The following is a 23,742-nucleotide window of genomic DNA, read 5'->3' as shown; positions in this document are numbered from 1 at the left end:
CGCATCTCCTTCCTCAGCGGTATGACGGCTGTGTGGTCCCGTACTATTGTTTATACAGATGAAAGTGGTATCTTCAGGCGTTTGGAAATTGCTCTCAAGGATGAACCAGACTTGTGGAGGTCTACAATTTTTTTTCTGAGGTCTTGGCTGACTTCTTTTGATTTTCCCATGATGTCAAGCAAAGTTTGAAGGTAGGCCTTGAAATACATCCACCTCCAATTGACTAAAATTATGTCAATTAGCGGCCTCCCGGGTGGCGCAGTGGTCTAGAGCACTGCATCGCAGTGCTAGCTGCGCCACCAGAGTCTCTGGGTTCGCGCCCAGGCTCTGTCGCAGCCGGCCGCGACCGGGAGGTCCGTGGGGCGACGCACAATTGGCATAGCGTCGTCCGGGTTAGGGAGGGTTTGGCTGGTAGGGATATCCTTGTCTCATCGCGCTCCAGCGACTCCTGTGGCGGGCCGGGCGCAGTGCGCGCTAACCGAGGGGGGCGGGTGCACGGTGTTTCCTCCGACACATTGGTGTGGCTGGCTTCCGGGTTGGAGGCGCGCTGTGTTAAGAAGCAGTGCGGCTTGGTTGGGTTGTGCTTCGGAGGACGCATGGCTTTCGACCTTCGTCTCTCCCGAGCCCGTACGGGAGTTGTAGCGATGAGACAAGATAGTAATTACTAGCGATTGGATACCACGAAAATTGGGGAGAAAAGGGGATAAAAATGTAAAAAATGTAAATTAAAAAAAATTTTTTTTTCAATTATCCTATCAGAAGATTCTAAAGCCATGACATAATTTTCTGTAATTTTCCAAGCTGTTTAAAGGCACAGTCAACTTAGTGTATGTAAACTTCTGACCCACTGAAATTGTGATACAGTGAATTATAAGTGAAATAATCTGTCTGTAAAAAATTGCTGGAAAAAATGACTTGTCATGCACAAAGTAGATGTCTTAACCGACTTGCCAAAACTTTTGTTAACAAGAAATTTGTGGAGTGGTTGAAAAACAAGTTTTAATGACTCCAACCTAAGTGTATGTAAACTTCCGACTTCAACTGTATATATATATATATAGAAGTTTACATACACTTAGGTTGGAGTCATTAAAACTTGTTTTTCAACCACTCCACAAATTTGTTGTTAACATAATTTCTCAATCAAAGTTTGTACCGAATATCATTATGGAATATTGTCTCAAAACTAAATAAATAAAAATATATATATATTATTTTTTTATTTTTTTGAGACAATATGTGTGCGTAGACGATGCAATTGGAGGAACCATTTTATGCATATTCCATAATGATATTCGGTACAAACTTTGATTGAGAAATGATGTTGTCATTAATTTTAAAAAAGAGCTCCCTCCCCTAAAACAATTGCACTACACCACGCATTAAATTGTATGTCTAGAGTTGACAGAAATAGTAGCAAAAGGTGAATGTTTAACTTTCATTGCACACATAGACAAAAAAAATTTGATTACATAATGAAAAAAGTTTGAATTCAGAATTTATTACTCAGCAGTGATGCTGTCGGTCTGATCGAGGCGCAAGACCTAAGCTATTATGCGTTGTAGGTAGGTTGCACATTGCTCAAATAATATGGAAATAGGCCTAGGCCAACCATCAATTATTTTATTTTGCTCAGCTCTAAAGTTTTCTTTTGACTTCTCATTCGTTTCCATCTTGGTATTGTTTGACTTCTCATTCGTTTCCATCTTGGTATTGTTGGACTTCACATTAATTTCCATCTTGGTATTGTTAGACTTCTCATTCGTTTCCATCTTGGTATTGTTAGACTTCACATTCGTTTCCATCTTGGTATAGTTAGACTTCTCATTCGTTTCCATCTTGGTATTGTTTGACTTCACATTCGTTTCCATCTTGGTATTGTTTGACTTCTCATTCGTTTCCATCTTGGTATTGTTTGACTTCACATTTGTTTCCATCTTCGTATTGTTTGACTTCTCATTCGTTTCCATCTTGGTATTGTTTGACTTCACATTTGTTTCCATCTTCGTATTGTTTGACTTCTCATTCGTTTCCATCTTGGTATTGTTAGACTTCTCATTCGTTTCCATCTTGGTATTGTTAGACTTCACATTCGTTTCCATCTTGGTATTGTTTGACTTCTCATTCGTTTCCATCTTGGTATTGTTAGACTTCACATTCGTTTCCATCTTGGTATTGTTAGACTTCTCATTCGTTGCCCTCTTGGTATTGTTTGACTTCTCATTCGTTTCCATCTTGGTATTGTTTGACTTCTCATTCGTTTCCATCTTGGTATTGTTTGACTTCTCATTCGTTTCCATCTTGGTATTGTTAGACTTCACATTCGTTTCCATCTTGGTATTGTTAGACTTCTCATTCGTTTCCATCTTGGTATTGCTAGACTTCACGTTCGTTTCCATCTTGGTATTGCTAGACTTCACGTTCGTTTCCATCTTGGTATTGTTAGACTTCTCATTCATTTCCATCTTGGTATTGTTTGACTTCTCATCCGTTTCCATCTTGGTATTGTTTGACTTCTCATTCGTTTCCATTTTGGTATTGTTCGCTCAATTTCACTTATTGTGGCCTGAAATATTTGTCATTCAAAATAAAACTGTGATTGGGAATAGACAAGCTATAGACTACGACTTTCAGAATTATTCCCATTTGAAAGCTGCAACTTCAGGACAAATACGTTATTATAATATTTGGGAAACACACTTCGTAACTTGTCATTTATGATACTTCAGTTAGTTGGATTAGTCTAGGCTTTTGTCCATTTGGTTCACAATGGCAATGAGGCATTTTTTTTCTGTCATGCATGCTTAATTTCATTCTTATACTAGCCTACAAGCTTTGCTCAAATGTAAGGTTTGTTCAAAACAACTCATTTTATGTTTTCTTATCTTGCTATTGTTTGTTCTATCAATCTCATTATTACCGTACCATGTTTTTAGCTTATTCAAATACAATTAAAAACTTTCTGAGCCTACTAGAACTGTTAAATTTATTTATTGTTTAGTCATGAAATAGCGCAGTGGGAGAGATCCAGGATGCATAAAACTGAGAGAAGCTTAATAGGTCAAGTCATATCCAGAGAGAAAAAAATTGCTTGCGGGATTGTGTACCCACATGTGCATACCACCCCAACACCGCATTGCAAGCAAAACCTTTTAGCAGCTCCCCTCTTGACAGAGAGTATATTTCATGCAATTCTACACATTTTGATAATGGTACATAGAGAACATGTTGCAGTTTTAAAGCAATGTTGCAATTCTACACATTTTGCTTTGGGGTGGAGAGAAGAATTTGCTATTTCATAACACATTTCATGCAATTCTACTCATTTTGCTATGAGGTGGAGAGAAGTTTTTAATATGATATCTGAGTGAGACTGACTAACAAATTCAATGGGGGCTCCCCAGGCAGTAATTTGAGTGACCATCAATGACTGACATACTGTAAGAGAAAATCTGCTGATGCACAACCAAATTTCAAAATTGTGCCTTGTGTATTCTAATATTCTATGTTGATCCGAGGGCTTTCAAAAGTGGCCGCCAGTTGCCCATCCTCTGTCACATCACGATGTCATCACCATTGACGATGGCTGCTAATCATCCCCGATAGACGGTGCTATGGTAATATACCCAACCCTACTAGGAGTGAATAGAAAGCTGTGTTACGCTACCTCTTCACTCTTCAGCTCGCCACTGTAGCTGCCACACTGCCAGGCCAGGGAGCGTGACCCGGTGGGCTCAGCCCAGGTATAGTACACAGCCTTCCCCGGGCTCAGCTTGTCCTTCTCCTTCTGACTGCTACTTGCGCACACACACACACACACACACACACGCAACGAGAAAGAGTTAGAAAGCACACACACAAGACCACGCAAACCCCACCACTAGGAAGATGGCTGACAGTCAGAAAAAAACATGGGCGATGGAAATTGGGGGTTGTGGAAAATGTAAGGCACTAGTAAGCAGAGGTCAGATCCCATTGCCATAGTCCCATCCAAGCAGCAGAGTCCCACTATGAAGCAAATTAACCTGGAATATAGGGGGGAGGTCAAAGGGCAAACAGTCATAACATTGTGAAGCCGGAACTCCTCCTTGATCACTCCACACTCTGTAGTTTGGTCACTAACAATCAGTTGACTCGTGGTTGTTGAACCATACAGTGATATTAATATGTAATACAATATTTTTTTGCATTTATATAATGCACATAATCTATTTTCTTGTGGAGTGGCATGTAAGGAGCAGATCCTCCTTCAGCACCAAAACCGAACAAAGGCTCTTCACCTGCGGTTACCTGGGGGTCCAGCTCTGACCACACTCTGACCACTCCTGAACCATGAAATGGGAACACACAGACTGCAAACACCACCGTATATGTGTGCGTTCGCTCTATGGCCCATGCCATCTGCATTAGTCATTGTATGCTAGGGAGAGAATTTATAGTTCCCCAATATATCCACCCCATCTGAGGCAAGTCACTCATTCTGTGTGTTCCTACCCCATACCCCTCTCCCTCCCTCCCCCCAAGGTCTGAGTGGGTGAGAGCCAGAGTACCCGTGGGGCTGGGTCCTGCTACCTGCGCTGGGTCTCCTCTAGTGAGAAGGAGAGTTCGAGCAGCTCGTCTGCCACGCATTTTGACGAGTCTCTCCGCAATCTGCCCATCCAAACAAAAACCAAACAAATCCATAAACACACACAAACTCTGTCAACAAGAAAGAGCACACATTCACATTTCAGACAAACAATGTCACTAGCAAAGAATTCTGACTTAAAGCAAAATAAGTGTCAATCACAAGTCACAAACCAAAGGAAATTCATCCATGCAAACAGGGAAAATACAGACAAAACACAAAATCGAAGAAAACAAAAACCGTGTATTAAAACAAATAAAAAGTAAGTGCCAACAACAAACAAAACCGAGGGACAACAAGTAAAAACAAAAGATAGGGGTGTATCCTGCACGCAGCACAGCCTGGGAAGTTTGCTGAACCTGAGGCTGTAAACATGCAGGTTTCATTCAGAAACCAATGAGGACAGCCTCAACACTTATTTTGTACTGTTTACTTATGTCCCCATAAATAATCGCCACTATCTCAAGGACACTGCTAAAAGGAAAGTTGAGACATCCCACTTCAAGATAGACTAAGATTTATGAGGAATATAGGTTGTTTCAGTGCATTGCACCTGTTTTAAGAATAGAATGTCACCCATTTAATCAAACATATTTCTGCTTATTGCCCTGTTTACCTACCTACCTTCCTCCCTCCCTCCCCATCCTTCCCCTCCTCCCCTCTCTCCTCCTCCCCCATCCACCCCCTCTCTCCAGTCTCTCCTTTACCTCTGGTAGAACTCCAGCGTCTGCTCCTGGGTGTGGTTGATGATGAGGAAGGGGGCGGCTCCATCGTGGTAGTCCGAAAAACGGATAATGATCGAGTGGTCTGATAGGTTCACGTCCACAATGACTCCGCCCAGCTGGAAAATACAGGAGGAAAGCCAACTTAAAAGTAGTAGTACTAGTACTTTAAGGAACCCAACTTGGAAAATGTATTTATCGCCACATCAGCTTATACAGTAGTTACCCACAAACACTCCAGTACAGTCCTTAAGTTTGTGTGTGTGTGTAGTGCAATTTCAGGCGTTACTCACAGTGTTGTCGAGGTGCAGCAACAGGCAGTTTTCTGGTTTGGTGAAGTCCATGGTTTGAGGGGTTGACTGACAGCCTTCTACCTTGATTTTGAGCTTCTTGGAGTCCTTCTCGGGCCAGAATGGGATGGCTGCCTGAGTAGCACAGAGAGAACGAGAGAAGCAAGTGAGAGAGAAAAGAGAGCGAGAGAAGAGAGTGAGAGACAAAAACAGAGAGGTCAGTTTCACTACATGGATATGCTACTGTATGCAGGGTAGGGCTCCATTATTCCATTTTAAAATTCTGTCAATTTAGGAAAATAACTGATATTCAAGCCATGATTTGAACACATTTTTACTATCAGCACTTTTCATTGCACTTCCTGAATGGATTGAATTGCATTGCATTGGGGGTTGTAGGTAGCTCTAGTTGTGGTACCTGGTGTGGTCTGGCCTTGGTCCAGTGGTCCTGGCCCTCCTCTCCCACCCAGATCACATGCTTGGTCCTGTTCACCAACAGGTAGTACGGCACAAAGCTCACGATACGGGTCAGGCTGAAACTGCTGGGGTCGATCTTCACCCCGATCTTCAATCAAACCATAGAAAGCCACAATCAACCTGAATCAATCCACTCATCATCTGTGGATTGTTCAATGTTCAGCAAATCACACTCCATGACCAATCTGAAAGTTGTTGAAAGGGTGAACATCAACCGACACTATAATTCTGCTGGTGTCACTTCAAATAAACTCCCAGCAGGTTCACTGCTAGTAGTCTTGATTCACCACCACTCACCAGGTAATCTTTGAGCCTCCCCTTGCACTTCACTTCACCATAGCTACCCACGGTATCCAGGGAGAAATCATCAGACAGCTCGCTGTCCGAGATCATCAGCCGCACCTGCCACGGGGAGAGAAAAAGGTTAGAGGTCGGCGAGACAAGCAGTTAGGATTAGGTCTTTAAGATTAGGCATTATCGTTTAAAAGCCCAGTCGTTGTTTAAATAAAAAAATAGCGGCCCCGCTATTTGGTTTGTGCTTTGACCAAAGTCAATCCCCACCCACTACCTTGTTGTTGTGCAGAAAGTTGCGTGGCTTGAAGGAGAAGAGCAGGGGCATGTCATAGTCCATGGCGTGTTTGCGGTGGATGTCGTCGGCCTTGTATTGCAGCAGGCGACCCGTCTTGTTCACCATCCAGTAGGGAGAATGGATGGCCACCTCAGTCAGGCCCGCATCGTACTTCACATGCACCGCAATGTCCAGCTCTGCCCGCTTCCTTTCTCCACCCTCCCCTAACCTAACCTCCTCCTCTTCATCACGCAGGGAGTGGAACACAATGAAGGTGATCTCGTCCTGGTCGCCACGGAGACCATAGTGGGCCTTCCAATCCTGCCCCAGGTAGTTGAGGAGGCGGAGTTCCAGGCTTGACAGGTCCATGACGGCGGTGTGAAGCTCTGCTGAGTGGCCGTCCATCAGTGTGATGAGGGCGGGCTCTTCACTGTCCTGTCAGCCAATCAACACACACAATATCAATCAGTGACCAATAATAGTCATGTGAGGGGGAAGGTCTGAGGATATATGATATACATATACAGTGGGGAGAACAAGTATTTGATACACTGACGATTTTGCAGGTTTTCCTACTTACAAAGCATGTAGAGGTCTGTAATTTTTATCATAGGTACACTTCAACTGTGAGAGAAGGAATCTAAAACAAAAATCCAGAAAATCACATTGTATGATTTTTAAGTAATTAATTGGCATTTTATTGCATGACATAAGTATTTGATACATCAGAAAAGCAGAACTTAATATTTGGTACAGAAACCTTAGTTTGCAATTACAGAGATCATACGTTTCCTGTAGTTCTTGACCAGGTTTGCACACACTGCAGCAGGGATTTTGGCCCACTCCTCCATACAGACCTTCTCCAGATCCTTCAGGTTTCGGGGCTGTCGCTGGGCAATACGGACTTTCGGCTCCCTCCAAAGATTTTCTATTGGGTTCAGGTCTGGAGACTGGCTAGGCCACTCCAGGACCTTGAGATGCTTCTTACGGAGCCACTCCTTAGTTGCCCTGGCTGTGTGTTTCGGGTCGTTGTCATGCTGGAAGACCCAGCCACGACCCATCTTCAATGCTCTTACTGAGGGAAGGAGGTTGTTGGTCAAGATCTCGCGATACATGGCCCCATCCATCCTCTCCTCAATACGGTGCAGTCGTCCTGTCCCCTTTGCAGAAAAGCATCCCCAAAGAATGATGTTTCCACCTCCATGCTTCACGGTTGGGATGGTGTTCTTGGGGTTGTACTCATCCTTCTTCTTCCTCCAAACACGGCGAGTGGAGTTTAGACCAAAAAGCTCTATTTTTGTCTCATCAGACCACATGACCTTCTCCCATTCCTCCTCTGGATCATCCAGATGGTCATTGGCAAACTTCAGACGGGCCTGGACATGCGCTGGCTTGAGCAGGGGGACCTTGCGTGCGCTGCAGGATTTTAATCCATGACGGCGTAGTGTGTTACTAATGGTTTTCTTTGAGACTGTGGTCCCAGCTCTCTTCAGGTCATTGACCAGGTCCTGCCGTGTAGTTCTGGGCTGATCCCTCACATTCCTCATGATCATTGATGCCCCACGAGGTGAGATCTTGCATGGAGCCCCAGACCGAGGGTGATTGACCGTCATCTTGAACTTCTTCCATTTTCTAATAATTGTGCCAACAGTTGTTGCCTTCTCACCAAGCTGCTTGCCTATTGTCCTGTAGCCCATCCCAGCCTTGTACAGGTCTACAATTTATCCCTGATGTCCTTACACAGCTCTCTGGTCTTGGCCATTGTGGAGAGGTTGGAGTCTGTTTGATTGAGTGTGTGGACAGGTGTCTTTTATACAGGTAACGAGTTCAAACAGGTGCAGTTAATACAGGTAATGAGTGGAGAACAGGAGGGCTTCTTAAAGAAAAACTAACAGGTCTGTGAGAGCCGGAATTCTTACTGGTTGGTAGGTGATCAAATACTTATGTCATGCAATAAAATGCAAATTAATTACTTAAAAATCATACAATGTGATTTTCTGGATTTTTGTTTTAGATTCCGTCTCTCACAGTTGAAGTGTACCTATGATAAAAATGACAGACCTCTACATGCTTTGTAAGTAGGAAAACCTGCAAAATCGGCAGTGTATCAAATACTTGTTCTCCCCACTGTATATCCAGTGGTAGAAAAAGTACCCAGTAGTCATACTTGAGTAAAAGTAAAGATACCTTAAAAGAAAATGACTCAAGTAAAAGTCACCCAGTAAAATACTACTTAAGTAAAAGTCTAAAAGTATTTGGTTTCAAATATACTAAGTATCAAAAGTAAACGTAATTGCTCAAATATAAGTAAAAGTATAAATGATTTCGAATTCCTTATATAAAGCAAAGCAGACGGTAGGGCTGGGCGATATGGCCAAAATATTATATCACGGTATTTTTTAAAAATTGGACGGTATAATGGTATTTTTAGTTTTTGAATAATAAAAGTTGTACATTTGCTTTATGAGTAGTGAGTGATCCTAGGGTGGCAACACATACATTCTAAGTGATTTAAATGAGTCTTTCTCCATTCTGGTTGTTTTATACTGTCAATTCAACTTCAACCAAAACAAATTTCAGCACTTTTATCATTTCTGCATTAAATTGCAGTGATGGAAAAATACCCAATTGTCATACTTGAGTAAAAGTAAAGATAAGTTAATAGAAAATTACTCAAGTAAAAGTGAAAGTCACCCAGTAAAATACTACTTGAGTAAAAGTATAAAAGTATTTGATTTTAAATAAAATTAAGTATCAAAAGTAAATGTTATTGCTAAAATATACTTAAGTATCAAAAGTATAAATAATTTCAAATTCCTTATATTAAGCAAACCAGATGGCACCATGTTCTTGTTTTTTTAATTGACGGATAGCCAGGGGCACACTCCAACACTCAGACATAATTTACAAACAAAGCATTTGTGTTTAGTGAGTCCTCCAGATCAGAGGCAGTAGATGACCAGGGACGTTCTCTTGACAAGTGCGTGAATTTGTCCATTTTCCTGTCCTGCTAAGCATTGAAAATGTACTTTTGGGTGTCAGGGAAAACGTATGGAGTAAAAAGTACATAATATGTTTTAGGAATGAGTGAAGTAAAAGTAGTCAAAAATATAAATATTAAAGTAAAGTACAGATACCCCCCCAAAAATACTTAAATAGTACTTTAAAGTATTTTACTTAAGTACCTTACACCACTGTATACAGTTGAAGTCGGAAGTTTACATACACTTAGGTTGGAGTCATTAAAACTCGTTTTTCAACCACTCCACAAATTTCTTGTAAACAAACTATAGTTGTGGCAAGTCGGTTAAGACATCTACTTTGTACATGACACAAGTAATTTTTCCAACAATTGCTTACAGACATATTATTTTACTTATAATTCACTGTATCACAATTCCAGTGGGTCAGAAGTTTAAATACACTAAGTTGACTGTGGTTTTAAACAGCTTGGAAAATTCCAGAAAATGATGTCATGGCTTTAGAAGCTTCTGATAGGCTAATTGACATCATTTGAGTCAATTGGAGGTATACCTGTGGATGTATTTCAAGGCCTACCTTCAAACTCAGTGCCTCTTTGCTTGACATCATGGGAAAATCAGCCAAGACCTCAGAAAATAAATTGTAGACCTCCACAAGTCTAGTTCATCCTTGGGAGCAATTTCCAAACGCCTGAAGGTACCACATTCATCTGTACAAACAATAGTACGCAAGTATAAACATCATGGGACCACGCAGCTGTCATACCGCTCAGGAAGGAGACGCGTTCTGTCTCCTAGAGATGAACGTACTTTGGTGCGAAAAGTGCAAATCAATCCCAGAACAACAGCAAAGGACCTTGTGAAGATGCTGGAGGAAACCGGTACAAAAGTATCTATATCCACAGTAAAACGAGCCCTATATCGACATAACCTAAAAGGCCACTCAGCAAGGAAGAAGCCACTGCTCTAAAAAATAAAAAATCCAGACTACGGTTTGCAACTGCTCATGGGGACAAAGATTGTAAAAACAAAAATAGAACTGTTTGGCCATAATGACCATACTTATGTTTGGAGGAAAAAGGGGGGGGGCTTGCAAGCCGAAGAACACCATCCCAACCGTGAAGCACGGGGGTGGCAGCATCATGTTGTGGGGGTGCTTTGCTGCAGGAGGGACTGGTGCACTTCACAAAATAGATGGCATCATGAGGAAGAAAAGTATGTGGATATATTGAAGCAACATCTCAAGACATCAGTCAGGAAGTTAAAGCTTGGTCGCAAATGGGTCTTCCAAATGGACAATGGCCCCAAGCATACTTCCAAATTGTGGCAAAATAGCTTAAGGACAACAAAGTCAAGGTATTGGAGTGGCCATCACAAAGCCCTGACCTCAATCCTATAGAACATTTGTGGCAGTGTTAAATTCATGTTTTAAGTATGCCTATATTTCTGTTATTACGGGGCTATCACTCAGTCAAGAGTGCGCATGCGCAGGAAGTCTAGTTGTCGATGGACCTAGCCTTGAGTGTAATGGCTACCTTGTAGTGTGTTCATATAGTATAGTAAACTTTGTTAAACTGGAACCTTGTCGTTGTATCATTTCGAGTTAACAGGCAGAACTGAAAAAGCTTGTGCGAGCAAGGAGGCCTATAAACCTGACTCAGTTACACCAGCTCTGTCAGGAGGAATGGGACAAAATTCACCCAACTTATTGTGGGAAGCTTGTGGAAGACTACCCTAAACATTTGACCCAAGTTAAACAATTTAAAGGCAATGCTACCAAATACTAATTGAGTGTATGTAAACTTCTGACCCACTGGGAATGTGCTGAAAGAAATAAAAGCTGAAATAAATCACTCAACTATTATTCTGACATTTCACATTCTTAAAATAAAGTGGTGATCCTAACTGACCTAAGACAGGGAATTTCAGGAATTGTGAAAAACTGAGTTTAAATGTATTTGGCTAAGGTGTATATAAACTTCCGACTTCAACTTTATATCTATGTATGATGGTGATAGAGGAGCAGTTGTAACATACTGTAGGTCCATTTCTCTGCTGGTGGGTAGGGACTCAGGAGTAATGTGGGTAGTAGCCACTGATCTGTCTGTGTGTGTGTTTTTTGGTTTTCCTCAGAACAATAGTGAAACAAGTCAAATTTGGACAAGTGGGGAGATTTCGCCGGTCCACACAAGGACAAAGGCTATTTTAGGCTTATCAATAGTTTTCCATGACAATGATTGTTCAATGATTGTTTCGTCCCCACAAGGATAAAAAAACAAGTGTGTGTGTGTGTACCTGTAGGCGATAGGTGATGGGGTAAGGCAGAAGGTTCCGGAGCAGGACAGAGGGCCACAGGTGCAGGATGTAGGGCTCATCAAAGTGCTCCCCGGCCACTCCCATGTGTTGTGATGTCACTGTGTCTTTCAGAGGTACGATGTTGACCATTAACACGCTGGCGCTGTTGCCATGTCGATGACAGGTCTGCTGTACACGTACGCCAGGCTGCTGGCTCACTGACTCGTAGCTGAAGCCCTCGGAAGAATCGTATTGATTGTCTCCTTCGGTTACCGGCTGCAGGCTCAACTTTGACCTAAGGGGGGGTGGACACACGGCAGTCAGTGTGTGTGTGTGGTGTGTGTGCGTTGAGGACAACTTCCTGGGTTTCAGGAGGAAGGCCTATGGAAAATTGGACACTCGTGCTGCAGGGTTTGGAGTCTGGTCAGACCTCAATGACATGTGCAACCGGACTAGAGTGGAGCTCTGATGAACACGGACTGATATGCAAACTGAGCCAGTGACTGCCTCTGATGCAGTTGTGGCAGGTTGCAGTGTTTTTCTGGAGGCTTCTGTGACCCATGATGGAACATCTCATCCTACATCCAGGACAACACTCCTTGGTATGAGACGGATGCAGCTACTGCAACACTGGACTGCCCTGAGGCAGCAGGGGAAACTCACTGCCCTGGACTGTGCTGACCACTGTCGCCCATGGGCGGCAGGTAGCCTAGTGGTTAGAGCGTTGGACTAGTAACCGAAAGGTTGCAAGATCGAATCCCTGAGCTGACAAGGTAAAAATCTGTCGTTCTGCCCCTGAACAAGGCAGTTAACCCACTGTTCCTAGGCCATCATTGAAAATAAGAATTTGTTCTTAACTGACTTGCCTAGTTAAATAAAGGTAAAATAAATAAAAATTCCATGTACCAGAATGCTGCCATTGGCAAGGACATTCTCACCTTTACTGTTAAGGCGAGGCTGCAAGTTCTACCAACAAAATATAAACTAGTACTCTGGTACCCTGCAAACCATAACCCATTTTGTATTATACAGCCTCATGCATATAGGGCCCTATGAAATGTTTGGATCCTTTTTTACTGTAAATTTGATTGATGGACTCAAAGTATTTAAATGTATGTGTGCTACCTGTAGGAGTCGAGAGGCACGCAGAACTCCTCTGTAGGTAATGACATCCCCAGACACGTGGAGCCCTCCATCACTCTGAACGGGATGGAAAAGTGGTTTATGATCTGTAAGGGAGACATGAGAAAGAGACACGTTGTTCAGATAGAAATTATATTCTCTGGGGTCGAGGTAAGTACAGTGGAGGGAGAAGGAAGAGGGGTAGGGAAGCAACCCCCCCCCCCCGGTGACTGTAACTTGCCTGGAAGGGAGAGCGGATCTTGATGTGCTTGCTTCCCTGCACAGAGTAGATCTGACAGACCAGGAAGCGGGTGACCCCAGAGACTTTGTGCATGACACTGTACATGCCACGCCCCACTTTGATCAACGGAATCACGCTGGCTGAAGTGTGGCCTGCCGGGGCTGAGTACAAGAACATCAAAAACCATGAGATCAATGACTAAATTGACCCTAGACCCAGCAAACTACTTGTGTTAGCTCCGCAAACAAAACTAGAGAACTAGAGGTCGACCGATTATGATTTTTCAACGTCGATACCGATTATTGGAGGACCAAAAACAGCCGATACCGATTAATCGGCCGATTAAAAAAAATGTATTTGTAATAATGACAATTACAACAATACTGAATGAACACTTATTTTAACTTAATATAATACATCAATAAAATCAATTTAGCCTCAAATAAAATTAAACATGTTCAATTTGGTTTAAATAATGCAAAAACAAAGTGTTGGAGAAGAAAGTAAAAGTGCAATATGTGCCATGTAAAAAAGCTAACGTTTAAGTTCCTTGCTCAGAACATGAGAACATATGAAAGCTGGTGGTTCCTTTTAACAGGACTCTTCAATATTCCCAGGTAAGAAGTTTTAGGTTGTAGTTATTATAGGAATTATAGGACTATTTCTCTCTATACGATTTGTATTTCATATACCTTTGACTATTGGATGTTCTTATAGGCACTTTAGTATTGCCAGTGTAACAGTCTAGCTTCCGTCCCTCTCCTCGCCCCTACCTGGGCTCGAACCAGGAACACATCGACAACAGCCACCCTCGAAGCAGCGTTACCCATGCAGAGCAAGGGGAATAACTACTCCAAGTCTCAGAGTGAGTGACGTTTGAAACGCTATTTGCGCACACCCCGCTGACTAGCTAGCCATTTCACATCGGTTACATCAGCCTAATCTCAGGAGTTGATGGGCTTGAAGTCATAAACAGCACAATGCTTGAAGCACAGCGACGAGCTGCTGGAAAAATGCACAAAAGTTCTGTTTGAATGAATGCTTACGAGCCTGCTGGTGCCTTCCATCGCCCAGTCAGACTGCTCTATCAAATCATAGACTTAATTATAACATAACACACAGAAATACGAGCCTTAGGTCATTAATATGGTCGAATCCGGAAACTATCATCTTGAAAACAAGACGTTTTTTCTTTCAGTGAAATACGGGACCATTCAGTATTTAATCTAACGGGTGGCATCCATAAGTCTAAATATTCCTGTTACATTGCACAACCTTCAATGTTATGTCATAATTACGTAAAATTCTGGCAAATTAGGCGGCCCAAACTGTTGCATATACACTGACTCTGCGTGCAATGAAGGCAAGAGAAGTGACACAATTTCACCTGGTTAATATTGCTAACCTGGATTTCTTTTAGCAAAATATGCAGGTTTGAAATTATATACTTCTGTGTATTGATTTTAAGAAAGGCATTGATGTTTATGGTTAGGTACAGTCGTGAAACGATTGTGCTTTTTTCGCAAATGCGCTTTTGTTAAATCATCCCCCGTTTGGCGAAGTTGGCTGTCTTTGTTAGGAAGAAATAGTCTTCACAGAGTTCGCAACGAGCCAGGTTAGCAGGCAATATTAACTAAATATGCAGGTTTAAAAATATATACTTGTGTATTGATTTTATGAAAGGCATTGATGATATTTATGATTTAGGTACACATTGGAGCAAGACAGTCCTTTTTCGCGAATACGCACCGCATCGATTATATGCAACGCAGGTCACGCTAGATAAACTAGTAATATCATCAACCATGTGTAGTTAACTAGTGATTATGATTGATTGATTGTTTTTTATAAGATAAGTTTAATGCTAGCTAGCAATTTACCTTGGCTTCTTACTGCATTCGCGTAACAGGCAGTCTCCTCGTGGAGTGCAATGTAAAGCAGGTGGTTAGAGCGTTGGACTAGTTAACTGTAAGGTTGCAAGATTGAATCCCCGAGCTGACAAGGTAAAATCTGTCATTCTGCCCCTGAACAAGGCAGTTAACCCACCGTTCCTAGGCCGCCATTGAAAATAAGAATGTGTTCTTAACTGACTTGCCTAGTTAAATAAAGGATAAATTAAGGTATTAAAAAATATATATATTTTTTTTAAAGGCCAAATCGGTGTCCAAAAATACAGATTTACGATTGTTATGAAAACTTGAAATCGGCCCTAATTAATCGGCCATTCTGATTAATCGGTCGACCTCTAGTCAGACTGCTAACACTGTCTTTGACCCAGGGTCTAAATATCAAGGATCGTATTCATAAAGCAACTCAGAGTAGGAGCGCTGATCTAGGATCAGGTCCCGTGTCCATATAATCTTATTCATTATGATATAAAAAGCAAGACTGATCCCTAGATCAGCAGTCCTACTCTGAATATGGGTGCTGGTCTGCACTGGTGTAACTGTTGTAACTGTGTTGCTTACTGGGCTGTATGTAGTAGTCCTTGGCCACCAGCGAGGTCATGGCAGAGAACTGGTCTGAGTGGGTGGTGGTGCGACGGTAGTCCATGTTGACACTGTCTCCGTTCTGCAGCTCTACACGGTTCTCTGTGGCCTCACGGCCCAGGGGGCAGAACATCTCACTGTACACCACTGACACAGTCAGACCCAGACGGTTCTTCACCACGAACGGCGCCTCATCCTCCTGGAAACTCTCTGATGTCTGCTTGGCCGCCTCCGCAAAGGCCTGCCACACATTCACAAGCACGCACACACAAACACACACGTTGGGATGTACAAGAAATAAGGACTACACTACATCCCAACACAATAAAAACAACCCACTTAGACATAAAAAGTTATTTATTTAAAATGTTTTATTGTGATTATTATTGACAGTATAGATTACGTGATTCCATAAAAATAAAATAAAAATTGTTCACAAAAAAGTTATATTTTCAGCTAGCCAATAGAATAGCACATACAAAAGTGCTGGTGTGTGACGTCATTGACTTACCGTGCCCAGGTTACTGAGCATGCCCAGTCCACACTTGGAGAGGGTGATGTTGAGCTGGTCCTTGCTGCTGATGCTGATGATAGTCTTGTAGTCTGGGATGCTGTAGTCCACTTCATCTGATATACCGGAGTACTTTACTGGCTTCTTCTTCATCTGCAGTTGGGGGAAATCATGGCCGTTAAGTGTGTGGTGGATAGTGTGTTTACAATATCTGGATGAGCGATGTGTGTGGAACATGGGACAGTGTTTGTGAGTTTGTGTGTGTGTGGTGTGAATGAGCGATTTTTTAAAGGTTGACTTTGGGCAAAAAATATTTTTTTTAAGTGTTATACTGTATAACTGATCAATGCACTATCATACCAGGTCATTTAATGCTTAAAAACATCTCTACAGCTTCCGTCCAAAAACAAATCCCGTGAAATGACGTCAACACATACTAGAAGAGTTACTGGCTAGCTTTTTGTCACCTAAAACCCTCACAAACTTTTACAGATGCACAATTGAGAGCATCCTGTCGGGCTGTATCACCACCTGGTATGGCAACTGCACCGCCCACAACCGCAAGGCTCTCCAGAGGATGGTGCGGTCTGCATAACGCATCACTGGGGGCAAACGACCTGCCCTCCAGGAACACCTACAGCACCCGATGTCACAGGAAGGCCAAAAGATCATCAAGAACAACAACCACCCGAGCCACTGCCTGTTCACCCCGCTATCATCCAGAAGACGAGGTCAGTACTGATGCATCAAAGCTGGGACCGAGAGACTGAAAAACAGCTTCTATCTCAAGGCCATCAGACTGTTAAACAGCCATCACTAACACAGAGAGGCTGCTGCCTACATACAGACTTGAAATCATTGGCCACTTTAATAAATGGATCACTAGTCACTTTAATAATGCCACTTTAATAATGTTTACATGTCTTGCATTACTCATCTCATATGTATATACTGTATTTTATACCATCTATTGCATCTTGCCTATGCCGCTCTGACATTGCTCATCTATATATTTATATTCTATTAGGTAGTTGTTGTGGAATTGTTAGATTACTTGTTAGATATTGCTGCACTGTCAGAACTAGAAGCACAAGCATTCCGCTGCACTCGCAATAACATCTGCTAACCATGTGTATAAAATTTGATTTGCTACAGTGGCTAGCTTAGCTAACGAACTAGCTACGTTTGTTGCGGCGTGCATGACCAGAATGACACATCGATGAACCAAAGGCACACCCCATTTCTGTTAGAAAATTGAGTAAGAGGCGGAGTTGGACCGTTTTTTGTGCCCAACGTCGACCTTTAAGGGTCACCTTTAATCCCAGAGTCCAGGATCTGAAGCCGTCTCTGATCTCGTCCTCTAGGGGCTCCAGCAGAGGCTCCCACACCCCCATCACCTCGTTGAAGTAGTGAACCTAAACACACAACACTATGTTACAGTACACCAAATGCAGTCTGACTAAGGCCACAGTTGAAGTCGGAAGTTTACATACACTTAGGTTGGAGTCATTAAAACTCGTTTTTCAATCACTCCACAAATTTCTTGTAAACAAACTATAGTTTTGGCAAGTCGGTTAGGACATCTACTTTGTGCATGACAAGTAATTTTTCCAACAATTGTTTACAGACAGTATAATTCACTGTATCACAATTCCAGTGGGTCAGAAGTTTACATACACTTGACTGTGCCTTTAAACAGCTTGGAAAATTGCAGAAAATTATGTCATGGCTTTAGAAGCTTCTGATAGGCCAATTGACATAATTTGAGTCAATTGGAGGCGTATCTGTGGATGTATTTCAAGGCCTACCTTCAAACTCAGTGCCTCTTTTCTTGACATCATGGGAAAATCAGCCAAGACCTCAGAAAAAAAATCGTAGACCTACACAAGTCTGGTTCATCCTTGGGAGCAATTTCGAAAAGCTTGAAGGTACCACATTCATCTGTACAAACAGTAGTACGCAAGTATAAACACCATGGGACCACGCAGCCGTCATACCGCTCAGGAAGGAGACGCGTTCTGTCTCCTAGAGATGAACGTACTTTAGTGCAAATCAATCACAGAACAGCAGCAAAGGACCTTGTGAAGATGCTGGAGGAAACGGGTAAAAAAGTATATACACTGCTCAAAAAAATAAAGGGAACACTTAAACAACACAATGTAACTCCAAGTCAATCACACTTCTGTGAAATCCAACTGTCCACTTAGGAAGCAACACTGATTGACAATAAATTTCACATGCTGTTGTGCAAATGGAATAGACAAAAGGTGGAAATTATAGGCAATTAGCAAGACACCCCCAAAAAAGGAGTGATTCTGCAGGTGGTGACCACAGACCACTTCTCAGTTCCTATGCTTCCTGGCTGATGTTTTGGTCACTTTTGAATGCTGGCGGTGCTCTCACTCTAGTGGTAGCATGAGACGGAGTCTACAACCCACACAAGTGGCTCAGGTAGTGCAGTTCATCCAGGATGGCACATCAATGCGAGCTGTGGCAAAAAGGTTTGCTGTGTCTGTCAGCGTAGTGTCCAGAGCATGGAGGCGCTACCAGGAGACAGGCCAGTACATCAGGAGACGTGGAGGAGGCCGTAGGAGGGCAACAACCCAGCAGCAGGACCGCTACCTCCGCCTTTGTGCAAGGAGGTGCACTGCCAGCGCCCTGCAAAATGACCTCCAGCAGTCTGATAGTCTCATAGTTTTTTTTTTGAAAAATGTGCATTTTTCAGGTATAAATCACAGTTCTACATTGCAGCTGCAATCTGAAATAGTGCTTACCCAGCCAGAACAATTACAGAGACCAACGTCATATAACTAATTACTCATCTTAACACATTTCAGAAAAATACACAGCGTACAGATATTGAAAGCCCAACATCTGGTGAATCCAAACAATATTTCAGATTTATTAAATGTTTTATAACGAAAACAAAATGTAGCGCTAAATTAGCATAGCTATACCAGGCAGATTCGGCTAGGCGCCCACGGCCATTTCACATGCACAACAGATATGATATAACATCGTAAATTGGGTCTTACTATGGCTGATCTTTCATCAGAATGTTGATCAAAGTGTCCTTTGTCAAGATGAGTCGTTGGTTCCGTTCAGAATTGTTCCTTTCCCACTCCATTTAGCACAGGTACTGGTCGAGTGGCACGGATCTCTCAAACGTAAATAAAATCAGACAACGGAACACCACAAAACTCCCGAAAAAATTCAAATAATCTGATTAAACTATATTGAAAAAACATACATTACGATGATATGGTCACATGTATCAAACAAAATTCGACACGGAGATAGTTTTCATCCATAACGCCAGCAAAACAGTACACAATCGCAGCTCCAACTCGTGCGAATCAGAAAACCGGAAGTTGTCGGTCACGCCAAAGAAATAGGTCTTATTTCACGTCAGTACCAGATAAACAAAGAATTTCTCCTCTGACGTCCTCTTGACACCCAGAGGAAGGCGAATGAAGTGTGTTTCTGGTCATAGGGGTCATGACCATATATAGGCAGAGCGTTGAAGCGAGCATAGACTTCTTGCATTCTACTTCTTGGTCAGGGAAAGTGCTGTCAAATGACTTGTGTATCACTCAGAGACAAAATTGAAACGGTTTTAGAAACTAGAGATTGTTTTCTTTCCAATGGTATTATTTATATGCATATAGTAAGAGCAATAATTGAATAAGAGGCAGTTTAATCTGTAGAGCAAATTATGCTAGCACCCCCTGTAATAGCACCCCCTGTATTCTCAAGAAGTTAAAGCTTGGTCGCAAATGGGAATGTTTACTAGGATTAAATGTCAGGAATTGTGAAAAACTGACTTTAAATGTATTTGGCTAAGGTGTATGTAAACTTCCAACTTCAACTGTATGTTTTAGTTGAATTGAGGTTGGGTAGAAGTTGTGAAAATGTTGTGTAGGTGTGTAAAGGTTGTGTAAATGTTGTGTAAAGTTTTTGTAGATGTTGTATAGAGGTAGTGTAGAGGTCGCATGCAGAGATGTACAGTGCCTGACCTCCAGGTTGAGCTGGCTGTGCAGGTTGATGAGGGTGCTCCAGTTCTTGACGTCCCCATGGAAGGAGGACTTGGCCAGCAGCATGGGGACGGTCCGGTGGCCCACCCCAGCCTCCAGGGTCAGGCAGATGGAGGAAATGGCCACCTGCAGGGACTCACCCTGGGGAATCAGCCGGACCAGGGACTGGGCATCCTCGTCTTTACCCTCCTCCTCCAGGAACCACAGCTTGAGATCCCGCCAGGACCGGCGCTCCCACAGGTCTGGGGGCACAGGGCTCTCCAGCTCCGACTGGGGCATGTCTGCACCGGCCGGGCTCAGCACCGACTGGATGGTGATCACTGTGTTGATGATGATGGGCGACACCTGTGGGAAGGGGGCACGGAGGAGAATGGAACGTAAGACACATCACTCTGGTTTTGGCAGCTGTGCCAGAAATAAAAACATAAGAAAAAGTGACAAGGTATTTTATTAGTGAGATGCTTCTTCCCGTTCTGTTGATGTGGCCTACCTTCAGTGTCAGTGCCTTGATGGAGACCTCCATGGCCTGCGGGGAGGTGGAGGACTGTGTGCTCTTGAAGAACACCTGGCAGGGCTGCAGCACAGTGGTCTCCTTGTTCCTCCTCTTCTCCCTCAGGAAGGGGCAGGCCACCACCTTCAGGTCCTTGACCACTGCCGTCATCAGCTGACCATCCGGGTTGCTCTTCATCACCAGCTCGCACTCCATGGTCATGACCAGGGCTGGGGCGTCAGCACGCGTCAGGTCAGCCACAAAGACAATCTCTGGGTTCTTCACCAGAACATTCATCTCCAACTTGACTGCCACTGGAGCTGGAGTACAGACAGAGAGGAAAGCAGGGGTGTGTTCATTAGGCATCAAATGGAAGAAAACTGTCAGAAACAGAGTGAAACTATCAGAAATTTCACTTTGCACTAAATGGACATCGTACAAACATGACATTTGTGGTGAATATTGCGTAGTGTGAAATGTGAATGTGTCGTACCAGGTTCCTTGGAAGCGGCGGTGGCTGTAACTGTGGGTTTAGTGCTGCTGTTCTTGGGGGCGGCTGAGGAGAAACCCTGTTGGCTGGCCTTGAGGAAGATGTCGGCCACGGTGAGCAGGAACTCCATGCTGGCACAGAGGTAGACATCCTGCACCACCGTCTCCAGAGAGGTGCCTTCACGCCCCTGATTGTAGTTCACCTCCACCATCACGTTTCTCTCAGCGCTCGGACGAATCGCCATCATCCTGACAGACAGAGGCCAGAGGGACAGGTGTACATGATGATTCCTACAGAAAGAGCAATAATAACAATCCCTACAGCAAGGGACCTAACAACACACCCTACCATAAGTGCACTAAATACCTTGTAATCTGTTTGTCATATGATGTTACATTGAAGAGTGAGTAACTTTGTATTCTACTCTACAGATTCAAAGATTCCATTCTCTCAAAACAATTGACATACCAGATGGAAATACTCATGGGTTTTGATGAACTGGGAGTGCGAGATTAAATTAAAGCTGCTTTGACTATCATGGGGTTGCTAACCAAAGCCATTCATCTTAGCTGTGTGACAGTCCTATGTGAACAGACAGATGGTGAAGCAGTGATGAACATTATGCCACGCTGGAGAACACACACTGAGCCTCGTACATCAACGCCAGCACTGAGCCACACGCTCATATGTTCACAGTACACACACATCACTCTGCGGTATCTCTCCCAGTGTCTGTGAATGTGTACGTAGGCTTAGTACCAAGGTAACTGTGTGTGTGTTTTACCTGGCAGTGATATTCTTGACTCTGCGTCTCTTGTCGTCTAGCAGGCAGTCTGTGAGTTTGACGGAGGCCTTCATGGATCCGTCTGAGAACATGTGGACAGATGTAGAGATAGTTCCCAAGGTGAACTCAGCCAGCATCAGCTGATCATCCCTGGAGTCCAACACCTGCACCTGAATACAGACACATAGGCAGAGACGCACGCCCACAGAGACAGGCACAGACACATAGGCAGAGACGCACGCCCACAGAGACAGGCACAGACACATAGGCAGAGACGCACGCCCACAGAGACAGGCACAGACACATAGGCAGAGACACACGCCCACAGAGACAGGCACAGACACATAGGCAGAGACACACGTCCACAGAGACAGGCACAGACACATAGGCAGAGACACACGCCCACAGAGACAGGCACAGACACATAGGCAGAGACACACGCCCACAGAGACAGGCACAGACACATAGGCAGAGACACACGCCCACAGAGACAGGCACAGACACATAGGCAGAGACACACGCCCACAGAGACAGGCACAGACACGTAGGCAGAGACACACGTCCACAGAGACAGGCACAGACACGTAGGCAGAGACACACGTCCACAGAGACAGGCACAGACACATAGGCAGAGACACACGCCCACAGAGACAGGCACAGACACATAGGCAGAGACACACGCCCACAGAGACAGGCACAGACACATAGGCAGAGACACACGCCCACAGAGACAGGCACAGACACACACTTTTTGGTAAGAATATCTAAGTGGATGGAGTTTTCTGTGGTCAATTAGTGTTTGTGAAGGTGTGTAGTGATGCAGTAGTCACCTCAGTCCCATTGGGGCTGTACAGAACCAGAGTCATGGAGTCAAACTTGAAGTCTACTTTGAGTGTGTTCTTCAGCTTAGTGCTCTTCTGGGTCTCGACCACTGCAGCAGTTACCACTATGTTGCCTACAGACAGGGTTCAACATGATTATCAATATCACAATCATCCAAATATTAAGAATCACACACACATTCAACCCAACTGTCCTCACCGCTGGTGGGGATAGTACCAGTACCTCCTGTGCCCTGCGAGCCTTTGGTAGTGGCAGTGTCGGAGCGGTCCACTGTAGACGGAGGAGGACGAGGGGAAGCAGCGTCTGACGTCTCTGACATGTTCTCACCCAGAGTCCTCAACACCACCGTCATGTCATCCTGACTCAGGATCAGCTAGTAAGACAAAAACACACACACACACCCACCCCGTTACACAAATGTATCAACAACCATCATTTCATACTAACATTTCTTGTTCATTGAGAGTTGTCTTTAACTAACACAGACACACACGCTGACACATACAGACACACACTCACATTCATAGGTTTGAGGTGGGCAGTGATCTTTATGTCAGGGATGCTGTGGTACCAGGAGGCTGACAGGTTCCTCTGGATGGACAGGTCCAGGTTGACCGGCTTCAGAACCTGGATCTCCCCCTGAAATCTCCCCTTCTCAAAGGTGGTTCTGGACAATCAAACACAACAAACAAACAAATGGCTTTACAGGTTCTGATTTTCTGCACATCCAGGAATGGACCAGATATACAAAAGTAAACACACAGAAATCTGTCTATTG

General features: G+C 43.6%; 1 protein-coding gene across 5 annotated transcripts in view; it reads right to left on the bottom strand.

Annotated features, from left to right (window-relative positions):
• Positions 1 to 23,742, bottom strand: part of LOC139577092 (intermembrane lipid transfer protein VPS13A-like) — a 90,394-nt gene that overhangs the window by 48,218 nt on the left and 18,434 nt on the right. Inside the window, exons 34-53 of one of the 5 annotated variants that reach the window (XM_071403888.1) lie at positions 23,484 to 23,631; positions 23,163 to 23,337; positions 22,952 to 23,076; positions 22,122 to 22,291; positions 21,341 to 21,585; positions 20,848 to 21,167; positions 20,340 to 20,702; positions 17,637 to 17,738; positions 16,324 to 16,476; positions 15,792 to 16,053; positions 13,324 to 13,484; positions 13,086 to 13,189; positions 11,961 to 12,255; positions 6,685 to 7,119; positions 6,414 to 6,518; positions 6,058 to 6,204; positions 5,643 to 5,774; positions 5,335 to 5,468; positions 4,573 to 4,650; positions 3,668 to 3,794 (exon numbers count right to left, since the gene is read on the bottom strand). In XM_071403888.1, coding sequence (XP_071259989.1) covers positions 3,668 to 3,794; positions 4,573 to 4,650; positions 5,335 to 5,468; positions 5,643 to 5,774; positions 6,058 to 6,204; positions 6,414 to 6,518; positions 6,685 to 7,119; positions 11,961 to 12,255; positions 13,086 to 13,189; positions 13,324 to 13,484; positions 15,792 to 16,053; positions 16,324 to 16,476; positions 17,637 to 17,738; positions 20,340 to 20,702; positions 20,848 to 21,167; positions 21,341 to 21,585; positions 22,122 to 22,291; positions 22,952 to 23,076; positions 23,163 to 23,337; positions 23,484 to 23,631 — 3,781 coding nt within the window. Of the gene's footprint in view, positions 1 to 3,667; positions 3,798 to 4,572; positions 4,651 to 5,334; positions 5,469 to 5,642; positions 5,775 to 6,057; positions 6,205 to 6,413; positions 6,519 to 6,684; positions 7,120 to 11,960; positions 12,256 to 13,085; positions 13,190 to 13,323; positions 13,485 to 15,791; positions 16,054 to 16,323; positions 16,477 to 17,636; positions 17,739 to 20,339; positions 20,703 to 20,847; positions 21,168 to 21,340; positions 21,586 to 22,121; positions 22,292 to 22,951; positions 23,077 to 23,162; positions 23,338 to 23,483; positions 23,632 to 23,742 lie in introns of all 5 variants that reach the window. The other 4 variants (XM_071403889.1, XM_071403890.1, XM_071403892.1 and 1 more) reach the window with 4 other exon arrangements.

Source organism: Salvelinus alpinus, chromosome 5 (genome assembly GCF_045679555.1).
Source record: "Salvelinus alpinus chromosome 5, SLU_Salpinus.1, whole genome shotgun sequence".
NCBI lineage: Eukaryota > Metazoa > Chordata > Actinopteri > Salmoniformes > Salmonidae > Salvelinus > Salvelinus alpinus.
Note: the sequence above shows the minus strand (reverse complement) of the source record. Positions and strands in the feature narration are given on the sequence as shown.